General features: G+C 34.6%; 3 protein-coding genes across 7 annotated transcripts in view; 2 read left to right on the top strand and 1 right to left on the bottom strand.

Moving 5' to 3' along the window:
- The first annotated feature begins 1,649 nt into the window (after positions 1-1,649).
- LOC128556322 (uncharacterized) lies at positions 1,650-5,623 on the top strand. The gene is made up of 2 exons (XM_053540999.1): positions 1,650-1,903; positions 3,343-5,623. Exon 2 carries the CDS (start codon positions 3,356-3,358, stop codon positions 4,100-4,102), a length of 747 nt encoding a protein of 248 aa, XP_053396974.1. The 5' UTR covers positions 1,650-1,903; positions 3,343-3,355; the 3' UTR covers positions 4,103-5,623.
- A 118-nt stretch (positions 5,624-5,741) lies between these two features.
- Positions 5,742-8,457, bottom strand: LOC123551511 (uncharacterized). The gene has a single exon (XM_045340497.2). The coding sequence runs from the start codon at positions 7,320-7,322 to the stop codon at positions 6,237-6,239; it is 1,086 nt and encodes a 361-aa protein (XP_045196432.1). The 5' UTR covers positions 7,323-8,457; the 3' UTR covers positions 5,742-6,236.
- A 3,065-nt stretch (positions 8,458-11,522) lies between these two features.
- The window catches only part of LOC123551510 (exodeoxyribonuclease-like), a 28,977-nt gene continuing 18,154 nt past the window's right edge, over positions 11,523-22,345 (top strand). For 2 of the 5 annotated variants that reach the window (XM_053540997.1, XM_053540994.1), the window contains exons 1-2: positions 11,523-11,696; positions 19,779-19,832. In XM_053540997.1, coding sequence (XP_053396972.1) covers positions 11,673-11,696; positions 19,779-19,832 — 78 coding nt within the window. In that variant the 5' untranslated portion in view covers positions 11,523-11,672. Of the gene's footprint in view, positions 11,697-19,778; positions 19,836-22,345 lie in introns of all 5 variants that reach the window. The other 3 variants (XM_053540996.1, XM_053540991.1, XM_053540995.1) reach the window with 2 other exon arrangements.

Genomic DNA, 22,345 nt, shown 5'->3' with positions numbered 1-22,345 from the left:
ATTCGAGGGTGATTCAAATAATTCTGCCATTCGTATGTCTAAATTATCTTTCAGACAAATTTCACGTCATCCTTGCAAAATATTCTCCCCTTTTGGTGGCTTGCTATCCATGACCTAAATGCTGCACAGTTGTCTCCCTTTGATATACACTTTTTGTCCTTTTTGCAGTGGCCTGACATTTACCCGGCCATTGTTTGTAATGCCATAGTTTGTCCCATCTAGCATAAACCTTTAACTTCAAAATCTATGATAGACAGTCCTTTCTGAAATGCCAGTAGTCTGAGCTATTTTGGGAAATAGTATGTCGACCATCTTCTTCTACCATACCTTTAACGGCAGCACCGTTTTCCTTTGTTGCTGCAAGTTATGGCATGCCTCGACGGTTACTGTCTTGAAGACCATTTTGACCCCAAACGAAAAACTGTTCTTAACGTTGCTACAAATGTACCATGGATACGACACAATCCAGAACATGTCTCTTTTTGGAAATACCAACAAAGAAACCCAGGCATTAGTGTAAGCCCTGAATTTTCTATATTTTCTTTACGTTTTATCATAACATTGAAATATAGCCACTATATATGAGAGTGCATAATTCAACAATGGCTAACTTGGTCAACTGCAACTGGACTGAATTGATATTTCACAGGTATCCGTTTCCCATGCTGTAATGTACAATGGTTTCTATGGAAGACCGTTAGTGACAGAATTTACTGATTCACCCTCTTATTCAACAAATAGTTTGAAAAATAAAATCAAACAAATGACTTTCTTATTGCACTTTATTCTAACAGTAGCATATTTAATGCGCAGGATATTTATGTCCATAAACAGGAAATATATAATGACGTAATAAAGGCAATCAAATTTACGAGGTCCGGTTTTGTTTTACCAACTGCGGCCATTTTATTTCAGTAAAGCAAGGAATAAAGAAGAACTTTTTTACTTGAACACAGTTCTACGTAAAAGTATAAATTACTGTGTGAATCTGCTACGGATTTGGTTCATTATACGTCATTTACAGCAGAAGAGTAATCTTATACCACGGATGTAAGATCTTTTGGAAGCAGATAAAGAAACCTAGCGAAATAAAAAGCTGACTCGGTTTGATGGTGTCTGTTCATGAGACGAGATGTACAAAACTCGTCACGCTTCCTACCACCGGCTTTTAACACTATCGTAAAGTCATTCGGAAGGACTCGGTAGTTCCAAAAGGACCAGAAAAATACACTTGTTCAAAGTATTTTACGGCGTAGGGCAGCTAAGTCCCTGAAAAAATAAAAGTTAAAGTTTCGCATCAAACACAGCACATACACTTCCATTACATTTTCTTTTACAGCTTTTAATTAGCCAAATAATCGTTAAGATTAGCACACGTTCGTATTAACCAATTTAATAATGATTATCCTACTTATTGTATAAAGAAAAATGTATTAATTACTATTGAAAACCAGAAACTGATATGGACGTAATCCTAATCGATTCAATGTCGTGTCATATTGAAAATGTAAGTAACTAAATACTACAGATTGGATCTTATAATTGAATACGTTCCAATCGCACTATCTAATTCATTATTTATTTCAATCTACGCTGTCTTTAATTCATTCAAAACGTCTTTTCATTTGTTCCTTCTTTCAATGAAAACAGTGTTTCAAAAGGTGAACATGATGGTTATATATAATTAATTGTATGACAAGGGTATCTGAACCACCAATTCGATGTGAATTTGAACAGTCTTTTGTATGATCAATGGAGTGTCTTTAACGCAAATCACCATGACATTCTGCTGGAGAATACAGATGAAATATTAGGAGATAGACAGTCCTGAAGTCATTCCATGTTATACATAACAACTACACAATGTGTTTCGGACAATAACATGGAATTTACTAATTGAGAGGTAAGATTGTCATATTATAACAATAGTTTACTTCAAAAAAATGTTAATAAACACCATACATCTTTTTGATATATATTAATGAGCCAACAAGTTATTTTTTGTAAAGGGGTTTTCAAGATAACGTTATAAGACTTTAATGATTTACCTGGTCCTTAACTGCTACAAGAAGAAATCAGGAACTGCATTATATGACTTCGTTAGGTGGGAAAAAGCATCGAGAGTGAATATGCAAACATATCGCCTGTACCCAAGTCATAGTTTGACTTATCGATGTTATCTGGTCATCAAAATTCCGGGTTAGATCGGAAATGAAGAAAATAATCCAAGTATTAAATGTGGCGTAATGTGCAGTTATAATACAGAGAATTAAAACTCACGAAGGTTTTGCCCAACAACTACAAAATAACACTTATGAAATAAAACATTCGTTTTTTGAAAGAGGGTCATTGTCTTATATCATACAAAAGACAGATTTACGTTCACCATTTAGTGAGTGTATTGTCACTTAAAGTTTGTGCACAGTAATTTAATAATTTAATCTTTTTTGTATTCATAAGATCAAAATTTTAATCCTGTAATACCCTGAAGTTGAAGGAGTGTAGCTATTTGTTTTGATCATTGGCAGGCTGATTCAGAGGATAATCCTATATTTGTCATTTACTTGCCATTGAAATTGCTTCACAAAAATATTGACGCTGAACGATACAAGGCAGTTTTTTTTTTAAATGAATGAAGAATTAAACGAAATCCGTAATTTGTTCAGTAAGTGAAATGTTGGACATATTCTCCCAAAATATATTAAATTGAGGTAAAATGGACATTTAATTTGAAAACGCTCATAAGCTTATCTGACGAGCAATTGGATTGACCATGCAGTGTCATACGGGTGCTGCAAACAGATTTGTATACTTTTTATTTTTTGTTGGGAGTTTTAGTCACATTGACATTCCTAGTCTGACATTATTTCATACATGAGGGTAGTGTTTGGGAGAGCTGGACACAGATTTGTAAAGTTTATAATATTTGTGGTTGGAGTTATAGTCAAATTGGCATTACTAGTCAGGTATTTTTTCCTTCGCGAGGATAGGGCTGAGGAAGCTGGAAGCAGATTTGTATACTTTATATCTTTGTTAGGAGTTTTAGTCACATTGACATTCATAGTCAGGCATTATTTCCTACTAGAGGATGGGGTAGAGGGAGCTGGAGGCAGATTTGTATACTATATTTTTTGCTGGAGTTTTAGTCACACTGGCATTAATTCATAGTCTGACATTATTTTTTTACATGAGCGTTACGAGTTTGTTGGAGCTGGACACACATGAAGGGGGTGGGGAGCACTTGATTCTATTCGAGTTTCAGCAATCATAACCACTCGTCCACAGGTGACAAAAAACAACTAAGGCTATACTTTGACTATGTCTTCTTTCTATTCCAAACAGAAAAAATATCAGAATGGCTTGGCACAAACAAAAACAGTACGACCCTACAGATGCATTCATTCAGAATGAACGGCACCAAAAAGTTCTCGACCTGAAATTACAGAAAATTGACAAGCTTTGGTACAACCAACTTAGATTACTTTCACGTGATCGCCTTCAATTAACCTCGGATTTATTGCGCTTGGAAGATGAAAAAGGTCAACTAGAATATTACGATGAAAACATGGAAGTTCACAAACTGAAGAAATACACAGATGGGTGCATGCTACACATGAAACAGCTGAAAAGAGAACTAACTCATGACAATTTCAATTTTGAAACCACAGGTGCTATTCATATGAAAAGAACTATACAATCCATGAATTTACCGAGACTAGATGGTGGCTGTATTGTAACTCAGTCAAATAGACATAATAAAAAACCAAAGAAACCTGAAAAAAGTCAGTTGAGAAAAAGGCGAAAGTCGAATTTGATGAAATCAAAGATATTCAGCATATCAGATTCTAATCTAGACAAAGTATCAAAATACAAACAAGAAAATAATGAAAGTGACGTTTCCAAATCGGAACTGACACGTGTAACTGAACCGAAATTAGATACTGAAGCAACACAAAAAACTACTTTTCCGAACATATCGAGTAAACTTAAAGTGAGCAGAACGAATGAACAGCACAGGTACTTAAAAGAAAGAATGGCCACAGCTCTTGTACTTCCAACCGTGACAGAAGTGCCTCCGCGACAAAGGAAATTAAGCATATGAAATGACAGTTTTTGCACATAAATATTATACCGAATGTATACCCAAAATAACTTACCTGACACAGGCAAAATTCTTTTTATCTGGTTGTAATTCAATAGACATAAATGATGGTTTGTCATCTCAATTCACAGCCACTGAGTAAATTCAATGAAAGGAGTATGGACTTGGAAACAGTTCAAACAATAGTTGCCTTCGATACACCCTATTCTGACCGCTCTATGCTTACCCGCAAACCTTAACGGAAAATTATATAACGCGTTAGTTTAATCAGTGAACCCAAGACCAGTGAGCAAACATACACGTAATTTAGCAGGGATAAGATTAACCAGACAGAGTTATCATTAACGGCTTCAATGGGTTTAGATAGGACAACTTGCTACAACAACATGCCAAAGTTGACAAAAAGAAACATGCTTCCTCCTAACTTTCGCCTTTGAGAGAGCCAAGCTACAACATTGTAAAGTGATATTTATTTAATATTTTTGTAGAATGTTCTGTTAAATATAGCGGCGGACTACAGTGCTTACTCTGTATTGAACTCACGAACAGACTTGATTATTTTGCTTGGTTGCGTGTTATGTTGTAGGGTGTTGCAAATTTCTTAACGTTTCAAGAACAGACACAATACTTGGTTGCGTTCTATGGGATCTTCTTATAGATTTTATTTATCATAAAAGGGCATGTTGTCTATGAAAAGAGATTATTTTTCCAGACTTTTGGAGGGCACTATATGTTACAGAATTATAACAAGTCCATTTCCTGATATACAGTAATACAAAAGTATTGGAACGCACCTGTACACTATCTTCTAATGTATCACTTGTTTTGTGTTTTCTTTGAAAATGTCTTAAGGATTACAAAAAGGTATATTTTATATCTGTCCAACTCTTAGAACTGTTTGCTATGAATGACATATGAAAATTGCAAGTCGCACAGTGTTTTTACAATTATATTCAGTAATAACCCGTCCTATTTTCTTAAAGTTACAAAATACAGATAATGAGCAATGCAACTTATGAGAAAAAAAAACTGTAGAATGATACCGACTTTTCAGTCGAGTATGGTTAAGTATCAAGAAAGAAATATTCTTTATAGATATGACACTACAGCGCCGGTATCGTTTTCTTTTACCATTTTCCTCATGTTTCTTCCAAAATATGTAACGATTTTTGCTCGTTTGTAAATTCTATTCATTCGCATGCATTCTTGAAATATGATGATGGTGTATTTGATTTACATTGAAATTTTGGTATGCAAAATTAATGTACAGTATACTATTAACAACATATTTTCTGAAAGTATGCTGGTCTCCAAAAAGTATGTTGTGCAGTTTTTAAAGGTGGTAAATTTTCGTTAAAACATTCGTTAATTAAGTGCATGATTATATTCTGACACTGCTCCAATTTGATCAGCTTTAGACGGCTGTTTTCGTATTTGCATTTCAGTATCATATTAAAGGTGCTGTGTACCCATTGTAAAAATACATTATGTATAGAAGAAAGAATAAAATATAATAAAATCAAAAGTTTATCATTCTGTTTCAAGGGCAACAGTTACTGACAAACGCTAATGCTAAAAAGGGTGATAATAACACACTCTTAAATGCCAGTTGTTGTTCTTTGAAGACACTGACATGATACTCATCTGATATTTTATTTCAAGAACATACATGAAATCATTGGAACATCAGTGACTGTACATAACTGACAGAGAGAAAAAGCCTGTAGAATGTTGAAGTTTATTCCATCAAAACGTTAACCAAAGAATTGTATTGAATTAAACTTGAAAGAAAGTCAATTCGTGTTTTGCTGTCAGGAACTGACTGTTCATAATAATAGTTCAGTATGAAACAATAAGTTGTCATGAAAAAAAAAAATAAACAATCTTAGAGATATTAAGGTATGAGCATTAACAGATGACATATTCTATACAAATTTTCATAGTCATGTAGTTCTTATACCTATGGTGAGCATTCGAGATTAAGCATGACACCAAGAACAAATATCAACGTTTTGTAAACAAGTGGTGTAATATATGGACGGAAAATGTTATAAACATGTTTTTAAACACATTATTCGAACATATACTACCTAAAGATATCTACAACAACAAATCACGTGGTAAGAAAGTATGACTAGACATGACCGAATAGAAGGTAATCCTTTATGAGACGCGGTAATGGTAGTTTCTCCACTTTTTTAATCAAATGCATTTTGACACGTGACTGGACCAGCAGTCTTCGAATATTCAGACAGCACAATGTTTTCATTGTCCGTGGAGTAAATGCACACTCCTTCAAAAGTTCAAAGAATTCAGGATGCTCTTTCAATAGAAGAAATTTCTTGCCCTCCTTTCTACACAAGTCAATGAGTTCTAAATCTACAAGAGCACCACAAGATATAAGCATTTCTGGTATTCTTATGTCCTTCGTTGATTGTAAAGCCGTTGATATAACATTGTGACCGTTATAGCCCACGTGATTGGGATCGGCACCATTCAGCAGCAGTATTCGCACAGTGTCATAATCTGCCGCTCGGCAAGCAAGAATCAGTGCGGTTGATCCTCGTAATTGGACTTTATCCACGTCAGCACCACGCTGTATAAGAAGTGACGTCATTTTCACGTTACCTTTCATTGCTGATATATGAAGCGGTGTTAAACGAGTGTTGTCAGCCTTGTTCACGTCGGCTTCCTTAGATAGTAACATCGATTTTAACATGTCATAATTATTAAGATCAGCAGCATGCCATATGGATGTGCAACCACGCTCGTCAAAGGCATTCACGTCAAATCCTGCATTTACTAACATCTTAATTAGGTGGATATCAGCCTGAACAATACATCTATACATGCACGTCAGTTTGAGTTTATCTCTTTTCTTAAATTCTTCCAGTTGATAAGAAAAGTCCTTAATGTTTACAACGTATGTCAAATTGACGTCACATTTCCGTTTTATTAAGATTTTGACGACATCAGTCACGCCGTACAAAACTGCTATTTCTAACAACGTTTTGCCCAGTCTATCTGGCCTATCTGTACTTCGGAAAGCATGGTTTATATCAAGACCTTTCTTTAAATAATCCAAAATTTTACATCCTTTATTCATTACTATGCAATCGAAAAGACCATCCTCAAAATATTCCATCGTCACACAAGAGAATATCTTCTGTTCATCAATGTCTGAAGAATCTTGGTCATTCTTGGATGTTAGTAAACTCATTTTTCTGTCTTACTAAGGCAATGAATAATGAATGTTGTTACAATGTTCTCGACCAATCTTTAGCCATTTTCGTTCAAGACTGTCACTGGTAAAAGCTTATTTGATTCCATCTCATCAATATTTCAAATGTCTATTGCAAATCAATTTACTTCAGTGCAATTAAAGAAATACAGATGTAATTATGATCACGAACACTGCCCTGGATATTGTGCATACTTGATTGGACAGTTGCTACATGCGAAAAAACAAATACCCGGGGAGTGGTAATGTATATCATCTTTATTCGATCACATATATATCAAATATGGATACGTCTTAAGTTTAAATTTCTCTCATACGCTTATAAAACTTTATCACAACTGGTTTAGGTTATAAATCTCTTGAATCCGTATGTACAGCCGAACTATTTTATGTATACAGTGCATGTATACGTAGATTAGTAAAGGTTACTATCTAGAACAAATCTTAATACAAAGTAGGACGTGCGAGAGATATTTCATGGTGATCAGGAATGGTAGGGTCTGTAGTAACTTGGCATCTCAGTTGTCCAAGCCGCGGCAAGCGTACCTGACGATATGACGAAACACCTGAACAGATGAACACTACTTATTTACAACAGCAGCTAATGCCAGCCTATGCGATGCTGCTCGTCGTTTAATAGTATTTCACTTGTAGTTTTATAATTTAGTAACCATATCTAGAAACACTTTGCATTTACAGAAACTGAGAAAGATATACATTTCCACAGTGCAGTTAGGACAAGAAAGCGTCTTTGGTTACACAAACGTCTTTTGATACAGATTATCTAACGCATCTTTTACGAAAACATTTCATACAAATTTCAATGTTTTGTTAGTTTTCAACATCTTTAAAATAATGTTTGCATTAGTTGCTTTGATAAATCAAAAACAAACCTTGTAATTGTTGTTTCGCAGAAATGTGTTTATTATTTTCATTTTATATAAATTCGTTTAAACTTTGGTGCACTCGATTCATTTTATTTAATGTTCTGCCACTACGACATGTATGTAAACATATTTGTGATCGATTTATATAAACTGTCTAATCTCCCCTTGCTGGTATTAACTAGATCTATATAAAGATAGAAAAGATAGGTAATATTACATTTCATAATAAATTAGTAATCTAAATATATTTAATGCACGTACTGTATAAAGAAATGATCTACTATAACAATATTCACTCTGCCGTTTAACTATAGCTATATGTAATTTTGTGTTCCATATTTAGATATACTTGTCCTCGGTTATTATGGTCAAAATACTTCTTTATATATATTTTTTTAAAATCAATACAGTTTTCATGTTATCTGCCAACGTGTTTTGCATTGTAACACAATATGTTTGTCTCGGTGTCGAATAAAAGAGCTTAAAACTACCAAGTAACGTATCTCTTTCTGAAAATCTATGACAAATAGAAGAGAAATCTTATAAAAAGAGGTGAGAGTAGTTTGCCATTTTATCTTATAGGCAGATTGTTTAAAATCAGATTTGTGTCAAAATGATTATGAGCCTGTATAAGACTATTAAATAGCCAACAAATGGAGTGACACTATGTGGCTGCTTAAACAGGTGGTTGCTTAAGTCAGACAGAAATCAGAACAAATGTACGTTCGGAAAGTTAGCTGCCTGACTGCTTATAACAAGTGACTGCTTAATGCAGGTGCTCACTATGGCACGTTTACCTATGTGGAAAAAGTGTCCAAATATGGATCTATTACAGATCATTTTAACAGTTTCAGTTTAAGTATCATTAACTACAACTCCTGCAAGTTCCTTTTCATAATGATAGTCTGTTCATATGACAAATTGTTGATTCTACTTATCGAAAAGAGATTTTTTTTTATAATACTGTTGTCAGTGATCAGACCCCGTATTAATTGACATCACTCAGGTTGTTTGCTTTATATGTCCAGACATTATTTAGAAGTTGATCATGGCTTATCTGTTGTCATTATCTAATAAAGCATTTTTTCAGGATATCCGCCCTTTTGAAAAATGTTTCTTTGAATATTTCATCACAAAATCCAGGCTGGAAATAAATGCTGAATCATTACAATATGGCTATTCTTGCATAAAAAACTACTTTTTTCTCTGGAATTTCATTTTTGAAATGCTTTGCCAGGGACCTATATGTATATCTGCGCAGATTGACATATCATATCTGCGTCTTGTTCCTTCCATAAAAACCTCTTCTTGTAGCATAAAAGATGCAGTCTAGTCCATAATATGCTCTGTCTTCTGTAAAGGCATTGAGTACATACGTTTTTTTTGGTCCTTAATGTTTGCTTTTTATATAATTATACAGGAGCATTTTTGTATTTTACATGACTGTCATGCTTTTTGTTTCCATTACGTGTGTTAGAGATTCACCTGGCGGGGATTACATTTATTTACACTGTCCCGTGACTTGGGCATTTCCTGTTTGAAAATTATCCTTGTTTTTTTTTATGCACACAACTGTGTTGTTTGTGCTGTGTGGCGGCCGTAAAAATTATCTCCGTACACTCATTCAGTGTTGTTCTATATTCATCCTTCAGGGATTGAGATTCGTTCTAAATTTTTTATATCGTGTTGAAGGTTCTGTGTTTACTGACATCCGGGTACATTCCAGTTATCCCGTCCTATTAATTGAATTCAGGGAACACCAGCTCCTTTTTCCTAGGTTTGGTTTAACTGTCGCTTAACATTTTTTCATACTCAAAATAGCTCGAATATACTCTTGAAACTGTGTTCCTATTTACCAATTTTTTAAGTAATATGAAAAAAGATATTGGTAATATCTATATTTTTTATAATAACGAGAGACTTTGTTTGTAATAACGAGAGATAAAAAAATATCGTATAAAAACCTTCAGTACATGCTTTTTGTTGTTTTGTTGATTTCTTGATCCTAATTAGGGATATTTAAACATGTTTACCGTTCAAAACACTTAAAAAGAATAGTGGACTTACACTACGTTCAAGAATCGTGGGTTCCAAATCATCTTCGGACTGGATGGACACAGAAATAGACAGTTACGGCTACAGACTTACACATAGCTTGCAGATAAAAGGAATGTCCTCTCCTTGACGGACAGCTTAGTCTGTATGCGTCTGCTGTGTAATACCTGTAACAATTACAGGACATTGTTACTGTCTATTTTGGATATTTAAACAAACAAACAAAAAAATCCTTGATTAATTTTGTACGCAAACATGATTATTTTGCCGAAAATCTAATATTTACATATTTAAAAAAAAAACAAAAAAACATTTGATAAACATTTTTCCAATAAAAATAGTCATGTGAGTTACATTGGCCCCAAGATGATAAATAAATTGATATAAGAGAATTGCAAATGACGGATATAAAATAAAATCTGAAAAATCATCAAGATTATTACTGATGAGCACGGGAAAATTATTTATTATTATCCGACACACAAAAATAATGTCTAAGCGTGTCTTATACGATGACATAGGCGTTTTAAAATCAAATGATTTAGTTTCAGTTTTATGATTGCATATTTCGTGTTTCGTGATTTTCCTACATATCAGCGATATGTCACATATCTAATTGTAAAGCGCCCTTGAACATATATTTCATATGAAAAGGGCGCTCAACAAATCTGGTATAATAATAATAATAGATCTAATAATAATAATAATAATAATAATAATAATAATAATAGATATCTAGATATACAGCTTTACGGCTTTTCAACCATTAAAGGATACACATGACCAATCCTGACGGCATCACGTGATTATTATGTTGTGCACGGGAAAAGCTATAAACATTTATTGAAATGTACTATGGCATTTAAGAAGTCGACGGCATCACGTGATTATTATCGTTATGCACGTGAATATTTGTCCCAAAAAGAAAAATAAATTGATTTAAAAAGTTTTACAATTTTTGTAATGAAAGAATCCATGGGGTATCAGATTTCGTCTTGATTTTAAGACAAATATGCTGTTTCAAAGTATTGTTTCGAGATATTCTCGAAAAAACAACAACAACAACAGATTTCAGAATTATTTAAAAACCCATGGCATATAATAATAACAACAACATCAACAACAACAACAACAAAAAAAAAAACACCAAAAAACCCCCAAAAAACAAAAAAAAAAAAAAAACAACAAAAAAACCCGGGACATAACCGAGTTTGTTGCCTATATTAACCGAGTTTGGTGCCCTTAGTGTAGATAATCAAGCGCACCGACCGGCAAATCGAAAGTTTTGGAAGAAATTAGCAAAATTGCATCCATATTTGCTTCTCGATTGAGACTTTCATTTAAATTGTTACAAATACAACATCCTTTCGCTTCTGTATTTGCAAAAATGCCACCAAAAAAGAACGTAAAGGTATGATTTGTCATAATGCAACGTAATTTCGCGAGCCCTTTGTGTTGAAAATGCATGCAAGTTTCAAGTTTTATTTTACAACTTTGACCGAATGATATGGGCATCAGAATTATATGTTAAACATTACATGTTTAATAATAATAACATTTTCAAAGAACCATAGCATTGCACATGAACTAACGGGGCTTTTTTTGCAAAAATAAAATCTGTAAAATAACAGGATCAGGAAAGATAACTCTTGGAAACACCTGGTAACAAATTCTTCTTCTTCCAATTGACTCCATACCGCAAAACGAGTATTCTCGAAGTGTGTGACTATACATGGATTTTTGAGGTCTACATAGTAAAGTTAAGATGCTGTAATGTACAATTTAAAAGTAAAAATGCCTTTTATATTTACACGACTTTTGTCAGCAGTCCGGACTTAAAGCCCTTGATGGTTGCAGCTGCAACTGTTTGAGCAGGAACTGAGTTCTATAGTCGAATGGTACTTGGTAAGAACGATGCCTTATGTAACTAACAGTATCCTGGAGTGTGTAATGAGGTATCTTTTGTTGTGGCCCCTCAGTTGACTTGTGTTTGTTCTGATCAATTAAATTTCAGCTGGTACTGCAATAAGATGGTGGACTATGCAGTACACCATGATGACTTTGGCTTTTGAAGGCGTTGTTATAAATATTCCCATGGTAAATTGATTCAGCATGGATGTCATGCTATTATTTCTGCTGTATTCACCATGCTGTGACATATTTTGCGGCTCTTCGTTGAACTTGTTCTATTTTACACAAAAAAAAAAAAAATTAAATGCTCGCATTCTTGTTTTTTTTAAACCTTGGGTTTATTGTGTTGCATAGAAGGTATTTTAAAACTGTGTGATTTTTATGACAGGGAAGTGTGCAGAGATTGTAACACACTGTTTTCCGAAATGAAAGTACAGTGTATTTGAATGGGGTTAAAATTTCATTTTTATTTTTTTACTGAATGGCTGTGTAATCTCTCAGAAGAAATTAGAGGAATCATCCTTCGTAATAGATAAATAAGTCTGACATATAAAAATTAATCAAGTACATGAAGCAGAAAAGATTAGCTGTGGTACATCACTTTTGCACCAAGAACCTGAAAAATTCGTAATGTGCCAAAATCTAGGTCATGACTTTAACACACAATAAAACTTAATCAATAAATTTTATGTTAAAAAAACACAACTGATTTTTTAGCTTGAAGATACGAAGTATAGAGAGCTATCCTACTTGACCTGGTGTCAGCACCGGCATCCTGCCCATTCGGCACTTTGGTTATAGTTTTGATGCACTTTCTCTTTATCTTTGTTATTACTTGATGGATTTACTTCAAACTTAAAATAGTTGTTCCTCATCATCACCCACATCATATGGCATAAGGGTCATAACTCTGGCACCAATATTTCATGAATTATCCCTCACCCTTTTTACTTAGAATTTCAGGTTAAAGTTTTTGCGCACTTTCACTTTATCTCAGTTATTATGCCCCCCTTCAAAGAAGGAGGGGTATATTGTTTTGCAGATGTCGGTCTGTCTGTCTGTCTGTCGGTCGGTCGGTCTGTATGTAGACCAATCCGTTTCCGGATGATAACTCAAGAACGCTTGGCCCTAGAATCATGAAAGTTGATAGGGAGGTTGGTCATCACCAGCAAATGACCCCTATTGGTTTTGAGATCTGTATGTCAAAGGTCAAGGTCACAGTGACCCTGATTAGTAAAATGGTTTCCAGGTGATAACTCAAGAACACTTGGGCCTAAGATAATGAAAGTTGATAGGGACACTGGTGGTAAACGCGCAGTCCAATTCCCACTGGGAATACGCTGAAAAAAAGGTTGCGCGACTTCCGGTGCTGGTGTTGCGCATCAATATATACAAAATCGAGGTAGGTGGGTTTTTGTTTTTGTAAATAATGACACATTTACGAGTGTTTTTGAAAAAAAACAAAATGCTATTCGACACAAAAATGAATAAAGATCATATGTGTGAAATACCAACTTATTAATTTAAGAATCAGCTCTGTTATCACGAAAACTCTGCTGGCGCGAACTGTCAAAAAAGCATGGAGTCATGAAAACTGCAAATTTTCTAACTCTTGTGCCTTCTTTCTGGAAATGTGACGCTTCTAATGATCAAACATGTGTAAAACAGTCATGAATATTGCATACACTTGAATGAAAATGTTGCTTTTGGTGGAAAGATTGGCCAAAAAATAATCGGGAATGGGGTTGCGCCCCGGGAATGGAGTTGCGCGTATACAGTATATACATTATGATGTATACGAACAACTCCATTCCCGGTGCGCAACCCCATTCCCGATGATTTTTTGTCAATTATGTCCCCGTAAGCAAGATTTGTAGCAAATAATTTTGATATTCGTTACTTTATAACCATTGAGTTATCAAAAAAAGCATCAGATGTCCTCAGTTTAGGCATATGAGGTCAGAAACTTCCATTTTTTGTTGATTTCATACTTTTTTCATGCTTCGTGTCGCCTGAGTTTTTGTGATAATAGAGCCGAATCATAAATTACAAACCAGATATTTTACATATATGATGTACTATCATATTTGTGTCGAACAGCATTTTGCTTTTTTCGAGAAAATTTATTCTTGTCTCATATTATGCAAAATCATAACTTCACATACCTCAATTTCGTCTTTTTTTGTGCGCAACACCAGCACCGGACGTTACGCAACCCAATTTAAGCGTATTCCCAGCGGGAATTGGATTGCGCGTTTACCACCCGTGAGGGAGGTTGGTCATCATCAGCAGATGACCCCTATTGATTTGAGGTCAGTATGTCAAAGGTAGAGGTCACAGTGACCCTGAACAGTAAAACTGTTTCCGGATGATAACTCAAGAACGCTTGGGCCTAGGATCATGAATGTTGATAGGGAGGACTGTGACTCAGTGCAGACTTGGAGCATCGGTATAAATTACAGACTCCGGTACATACCGGATTAACTAAATTTGATCGAAAATATCTTAAATGTATATATTTTGTAACCATGGTGATACTAACCCTAACCTTTAGTCAGTATTTTATGCATATTGTACACTAAATCAGGGCTCTCGCGACTGGGCGACTTGAGCGAAATAGGCGCTCTAGAACTTCAAACTTCGCTCAGACCTAACCTCAAAGCGAAATGCAAGTCGCCCGATTTTCTTTGATTTCCGCACTCGCTAATTACTGCTACCCAGACTGTTGACAATTTGCACCGTGTCATAATGAGTGTCGAATACACAAACACACGCCGGCAGCATAATTTAAGCTCCGCCTACCTCAGGTACTTGCGAGATTATCCCGAGAAGTGTGAAAGCGAATCAAATTATCTGATACACCAGATTCTATTGTGTTAAGCCAATCAGCGCCGCGCTTACGTCTTTGACACTTCGCGTTAATTGTCAACAGGTTCGAGTGCTAAAAAAAACCAATGTTTTATTTAAGAAACTGCTGATTAACCATGCGATTAATTAGAATATGGTACACAATTATTTGTTATCTATGATAAAAGAACGACATGTAATGTATTAACTACGTTAAATTGACTTCCATCGATGAATTTATTTGAATATGTATTTCTAGATTACTGTACACATTTTACTTTCAGTTTTATATTTCGAGTTAGATACTGACATTTCTCGGTGAATGACTCGGTGCAAAGAGCTATAAAAAATAAATACACTTCTACTTCTTTGCTGGTGTTGACAATAAACACTTCATACATGTACAAGATATAACCAAAATTCGGCGGGTTACATTTATAGCATCGGCTTGAATTTTGAAAACGACTTTTTTCAGAATTTTGTAACAAAACGATAACCACTGTATTGGAAATGATCTAACTAAGAAAATGAATGGTCACATCAATGATTTTTATCAAGAAACAAGAAAATTACTACCACCTTTCGAATCACTCAACATCATTGCGGTAGAAAAAGTCTTAAAGTTCCCACTTCTCCCTAAAGTCTCCCCACTTCTCCCTAAATCAGCTTGAGGGAGAAGTGACTTCTCCCAAAAATTTGGACCTAGCTAGACCCCTGTAAATGCATGTGGACATGCAAAAATATGCATATTTTTGCCGTGCGCTACAATTGATAATCACTTTCGGGCATGCGCAGAAGACCGCTCCAAGTCTGCAATGAGTTACATCGGATAGGGAGGTTGGTCATGACCAGCAGATGACCCCTATTGATTTTGAGGTTGACCAGTGTGTCAAAGGTCAAGGTCACAGTGACCAGGAACAACAAAATAAACTCAAGAATGCTTAGGTCTATTATCAAGAAAATTGATAGTAAGGTTGGTTATGACCAGTAGATGACCCCTATTGATTTTGAGGTCATTAGGTCAAAGGTCAAGGTCACATTTGCCAAGAACAGTTAAAAGGTTTCTGATCTTCTTGTCCAAAACAACAGGGCCTAGGGCTTTGATATTTGATATGTAGCAAAATCTAGTGGCCCTCTACCAAGATTGTTCAGATTATTTCTCAGGGGTCAAATGTAGACTTATATAGACAAAAACTTTGAAAATCTTCTTGTCCAAACCACAAAGACTAGGGTTTTGATATTTGTAAAGTAGCATCATCTAGTGGTTCTCTACCAAGTTTGTTCAAATTATCCCTCTAGGGTCAAATATGGCCCCACCTCAGGGGTCACATGGTTCATATAGACTTATATAGGGAAAAACTTAGAATCTTCATGTCTACAACCTACATCATTCAAATTTGGATCACATGTATTGTTTTAAGTGGCAAAATGAACCTTGACGTGAGTTGACCTTGATCTTGACCTAGTGACCTACTTTCACATTTCTGTAGCTACAGCCTTCAAATTTGGACCACATGCATACCGGTAGCTTTTTATTCTGATTCAAACTTAAAATTGTTTTTCAACATCATCAACCACATCTTATGGTATAAGGGTCATAACTCTTGCACCAATATTTCATGAATTATCCCCCGTTTTAACTTATAATTTCAGGTTAAAGTTTTGGTGCACTTTATCTCAGTTATTACTAGACGAATTTGATTCAAACTTAACATAGTTGTTTAACATCATCCCTCACATCATATGACACAAGGGCCATAACTCTTGCACCAATATTTCATCATGAATTATCTCCTCTTTTTACTTAGAATTTCAGGTTATAGTTTCGGTGCACTTTTGCTCTGTCTCAGTTATTACTATTATAATACTAAATGGTTTTGTGATTTAAACATAAAACAGTTGTGCCACATCATATGGCACAAGGGCCATAACTCTTGCACCAAAATTTAATGAATTATCCCCCTTTTGCCTAGAACTCAGGTTAAAGTTTTGATGCACTTTCACTCTATCTCAGTTATTACAAAATGGATTTGATTCAAACTTAGTTAGTTGTTTAACATCATCACTCACATCATATGACACAATGGCCATAACTCTTGCACCATTATTTTATGAATTATCCCCCCTCTTTACTTATAATTTCAGGTTAAAGTTTTGATGCACTTTCACTCTAAATTAGTTATTTCTGAATGGATTTGATTCAAACTTTAAGTAGTTTTTCCACCTTATCACCCACATCATATGACACAAGGTCCATAACTCTTGCACCAATTTTTCATGAATTATGCCCCCTTTTACTTAGCATTAAAGGTTAATTTTGATGCATTTTCACTATATCTCAGTTATTACAAAATGGATTTGATCAACATGACACAAGGTGCATCACTCTTGCACCAATATTTCATGATTCATGCCACCTTTTTGCTAAGAATTCTACTTATTTGATGTTTTGATACACTTGATCCATATCTCTTATTACTTAATACTTTTGACACACACTCAGGCTATTGTCCAACATTTCATCTACATTGGAGTCATTAAACACTCCAGTGACAGCTTCTGCCTCATCAAATGTGCCCAGTTTCACTATCCAGCATGGAAATAGTCTCCCGTGACAGCTCTTGTTGTGTTTAGGGTGTAACAATACGCTCACCTTGTGAAACGATACGTATTGTGATACAAGGTGTATGATACAATATGTATCGCGATACGTAGTTTTAGATGAAAAGACAGCAGAAACAATTTAAACACTTCATTACAACTTGACAACACATTGAAATTAATCCCTTGGATAATTCTAAGATTCTTATAATATAGATACAATCAATCTAAAGTCTGTTAAAATGATTCCTAAGTTTCAACTACACTTAATAGTCGAAAGTCAACAGCAATTCATAATTTTAACATGTCCAAAACATTGTGGAATGATACTTACTTCACTTGGGTATTAATTATATTTTACTCGGACTTTATCATAGACTCCCTGTGTAAAATCTCAAACTTTTAACTAAAATAAAGGTATTACATTGAAACAATATTTCAATGAAACTTCAAAGTTTTGTTGTCTGTAGCATCATCTGGGACATGTGCAGTGAAAAATCTTAATTTGATTTCTAAAGTAGTGTGATATTTATTTCTAAAGTCACTATATGTTCATTGTAAATATACTTCGTTATACCCAAGTGGAAACTGGCAGGTACTCGAAAATGCTGCTCTCTGATTGGTCAATTAGAACCCCTAATATACTGTGATGTCATGATAAAGTTATGAATAAAATAACCTATTCCTAAGGACTTTGTTATAGCAAGTACTCGTGAAGAGCCAAAGAGCATTTTCCGTTGCATTGCGTCTTTGAGCTGTACCTCGTCTGCTGCACAAGTCAGAGATGAGCTTGTTCCCTTGTCAGTCGTATCTTTTTTTCTCGGACAAGAACAAGCAGATATGGCTTTAATGTGCTCTGCCATATTGGATGCATTATTCAGTTTATGAGACGTAATGGTAATTATAACAATACCAGCATGTTGTTAAATCTGTCGTCATCCTATTTTATGGTTTTGAAACAAAAATGAGTCCATATTTTATTTATTTAATTTCTGATGGTAATTTAATTCAATGGACGCCATGATTGTTGATTTTTACTTCACTTGAATGGGAGAATGGAAATACACCGTACCGTGCCGTACTTAACGGGGGCATGCGTTGTATCTTAAACTATACTGAAACCCAACAAATTTGATTATCCGTTCAGTGGTAGATAGTTACACCCTTAATTCATACACATATAAGTGTTCAAAAACATAATTTTTATCCTGTAATCCAGTGTGTCAAATGGTTTACTAATTGCGTCTAGTGTGGTGCGCTGTGTGCTTATCACCTTCCGCTTTCAGCCTCTGCCGCTGGCTAGCCCTTTGGGCAAAAAGGAAGCCAAATGTCTTCCCTGCCAGTATATAGCCTCTCTGTAGACAAGCCCTATGCAATGCCTTCTCGTGGGGACACATGGATACTGAGCACCCTGGGGCCACTGGCAGAACTGTATTGGACTCAGAGGAGGTCTGCCCCCAGACATGTGGCATGCACCGGTGCGTGGATATGTCCTACTACCCATGAACAGATCCCCTGTGATTCCAGGGTAGGTCTTTTGGCATGGTAAATCCAGCATAAAACCTAGAGAGCTGAAGACAGATGTACCAAGCCAGTTGGCGCTCTCTAACAAACCATGGTACAATGCACTTACACAATGAGTACGGTGAACACCAAGAAGAAAAATATCCTGTAATAATAACTAACAGAAACGTGATGGTTGTAATGTTGCTATTTAGAGCATTTTCAATGATATGAAAATCATATTATATATATATAGCCATTTGGTATAACATGACTTCTTACAAAAAGAAATAAAAAAAATACTGAGATGTTTTGCATATAAGAAAAATAATCTGTTCTGAATCACTCTCTGAAAATGCATTTCTCAAAACAATAAGCAATAAAACTATTAAGCCAAAAATATAAATGCCACATCTGTATAGGAAACATTATGCCATATTCATACCATATGTCATCAGCAACATGGAACTACATTTTGGACTACTTCACATGTAACACTGAATAGTACGTCACTTCCTAGTTTGTGTAAACAGTCTTTATTTCATGTGTTTCTTTATATGAAAAAAAAGTAGTTCTGTTCCATCTTTGTATAAGGTAAATCTAAATTTGTATTGGGTCTTTTTCTTTACAGACCTCTAAATCACCAGAAAAGTCTGAAGAACAAAGTACAGAACAGACTGCTGTAGTAAGTATACTCATTACTAATGAGCTGCACCATGAGAAAACCAACACTGCCTTTGTGACCAGCATGGAACCAGACCAGCCTGCACATCTGCACAGTCTGGTCAGAATTCATGCTGTTCGCTAATGGTTTCTCTAATTGCAATAGGCTTTGAAAGCAAACCGCACAGATCCTGACCAGACTGCGTGGATGCGCAGGCTGGTCTGGATCCATGCTGGCTGCAAAGGCACTATGTTGGTTTTCTCATTGCGCGGCTCAATTACTTTCACCAGGCAGTAAAATATATCAAGATATTGCCCATGTGTCCAGCAGTAATATTGAGCTGGAAAATCTTGAAAACTGTTTCCCGTATTCTGAAAGATAGAGCTTATAATTAAGACTCGGATCTGAAAAATATTTAAGAAATAATTTATAGCAAGACAGTGCTTTAACACTATACACGATAGATGGTTATACGCCAGGCGCAATAATTTCACCAGGGTGCAGCCTGAATGAATTATTTCGAACGACGTATAACCGCCTGAGTGTATAAATACTGTTAAAACAATGTTTTGCTATAAATTATTTCGATTCTAATATGAATTTTATTGAAAAATTTAGATCAAATATGACAGAACTGTTTCTTTGCACATGCATGGTGCCAACTGTTAGGTCGTCACGCTCTTTGTTTAAGCATGCCAGGACCGGAAATGGTAATACAACTTGTGGAAGAAATGGGTGGTTTTCAAAATAATGAAGCAAAAGTGTGACATAGGGGTTGAAAATTCAAACTTATTTTTTAGGGTGGTCACCTATTTTTTATGATAGCAAATACTTCAAATTTGAAGGAAATAACTCTCGGAAAGTGTTGAGAAATGCCAATAAGAAAATATTTCAGCCTTTAATTCGAAAGTTCAGTGAATTTCCCGTAAGATGGGTGATAAATGTTGCAGTGTTTTATGACAAGGAAATATGTATAACAGTATTTTTTTAAACATAAATGATAAGTAATGGGTGTATGTGTATGGTTTGAAACTTATTTACTCATATGTTTGTGGACATTGGTTTTTAAAATCACAATTTCTGCACAAATCTGACATGAAAATAAAACTTTACCTAGAAAAGTTGTTGCTAAATGCAAAATAACTAACATATAATTATAAAACCTATTTTTTTCTCTCACTTTGCATGTTTATAAACCACATGCCAAATTTCAAGAATGTCCAGTAATTCTAATTTCTAGAATTGTCAACTCAAAATTGAGTTATTGTACAGATGCACAGGGGACACATACTGAAGATCAGTGTAATATTCATCCATTATTAGTTTTCTATTCATAAAAAGACTAATGGTGATCAACTTTAGACAAATACCATTAAAGAATTAATTTATTCCACAAAATAACTACAAAATTGAAAATTTTCACTACAAAAACATGAAAATTCAACTGAATGTAATGCTTTAAATGAAAAAATAAGTGACTTTATACATAACTAATACACTGAAATCATTTAGTTTACATGCAATGCTTATTCATAGTAGAAAAATGACAAAATGCCATGCATGATAAAATGGAATAGTAAAATTCATACATACTTTATAATGTTACTAAAAAGGGTGCACAGGGGACAAATTGTATCAAAATATTTATTCATAGAATATGTTCATGGTAAGTAAAATTCTTTTAACTACACAATATTTACTAGTGAACATTACATATTTAGGTAAACTTAAAGAGCTTAAGAAGCAATAAAATTGATGTTTCCACTTTTAAACTTGAAAATTGGCAACTTCAGAAATAAATGCAAACAATGAATTTTAAATTGTCCAGGGTTTCTTATATAATGCTAAATTATCAAGTAATGCCTAAATTTTGCTTTCACACTGCTAAGAATATAGAACTGCCACCACAAATTACAGTAATGCTATGAAAATTGATATATGTCAAAAAAGGGTGCACAGGGGACATCACTTTTGGCTCTGTGAATGTTTAACAGTCAGTACTATGTGAAGTTGAATGCTGCTTTTGTATCTGTTGTAACTCCCTTTCAAGGAAAATAAAGTAAAATCCCATTTTATTTAAAGAATATAAGAAATCTGACACTTAACAACTAAAAAGGTGCACAGGGGACATTTTTAGGTGTATAGACATCCATCAAGTTTCTGAGAAAGTTGATTTATTAAAGAAAAAAATCATACTGTGTCTTCACAGCTGAAGGGATAAGGATCTTAGAAAAACATTAAGACTTTAGAAAAGTAATAGGGTTATGAAATTGTAGTGTTCAACATTTAAATTTAGTATTTTTTTCACTATTTTTTGTGAAGGGGGTCCCATCACAAGATGTGAAATATTGGTAACAATAAGATGTAGGTAATGAAAAGAAGTATTTTATTTAAATGTGCAGAGTTTAAGTTACACAAAAAAGCCAAAGCTGTAACAATAAAGCATGGTTTTAAAAAGTAAGCCACAGTTCAAAACTATACTTCATGTAAAATGTCACACTTTTTTGGGTGCACAGGGGACAAAATTAGCTATA

This window comes from Mercenaria mercenaria, chromosome 4, assembly GCF_021730395.1.
Source record: "Mercenaria mercenaria strain notata chromosome 4, MADL_Memer_1, whole genome shotgun sequence".
NCBI classification, from domain to species: domain Eukaryota; kingdom Metazoa; phylum Mollusca; class Bivalvia; order Venerida; family Veneridae; genus Mercenaria; species Mercenaria mercenaria.
The sequence above is the reverse complement of the archived record's forward strand: the minus strand, read 5'-3'. Positions and strand labels throughout refer to the sequence as shown.

What these genes read in the sequence shown, in the direction of transcription:
- LOC128556322 (XM_053540999.1), top strand. Translation starts at nt 3,356, where the DNA reads ATGGCTTGGCACAAACAAAAACAGTACGACCCTACAGATGCATTCATT.
- LOC123551511 (XM_045340497.2), bottom strand. Translation starts at nt 7,322, where the DNA reads ATGAGTTTACTAACATCCAAGAATGACCAAGATTCTTCAGACATTGAT.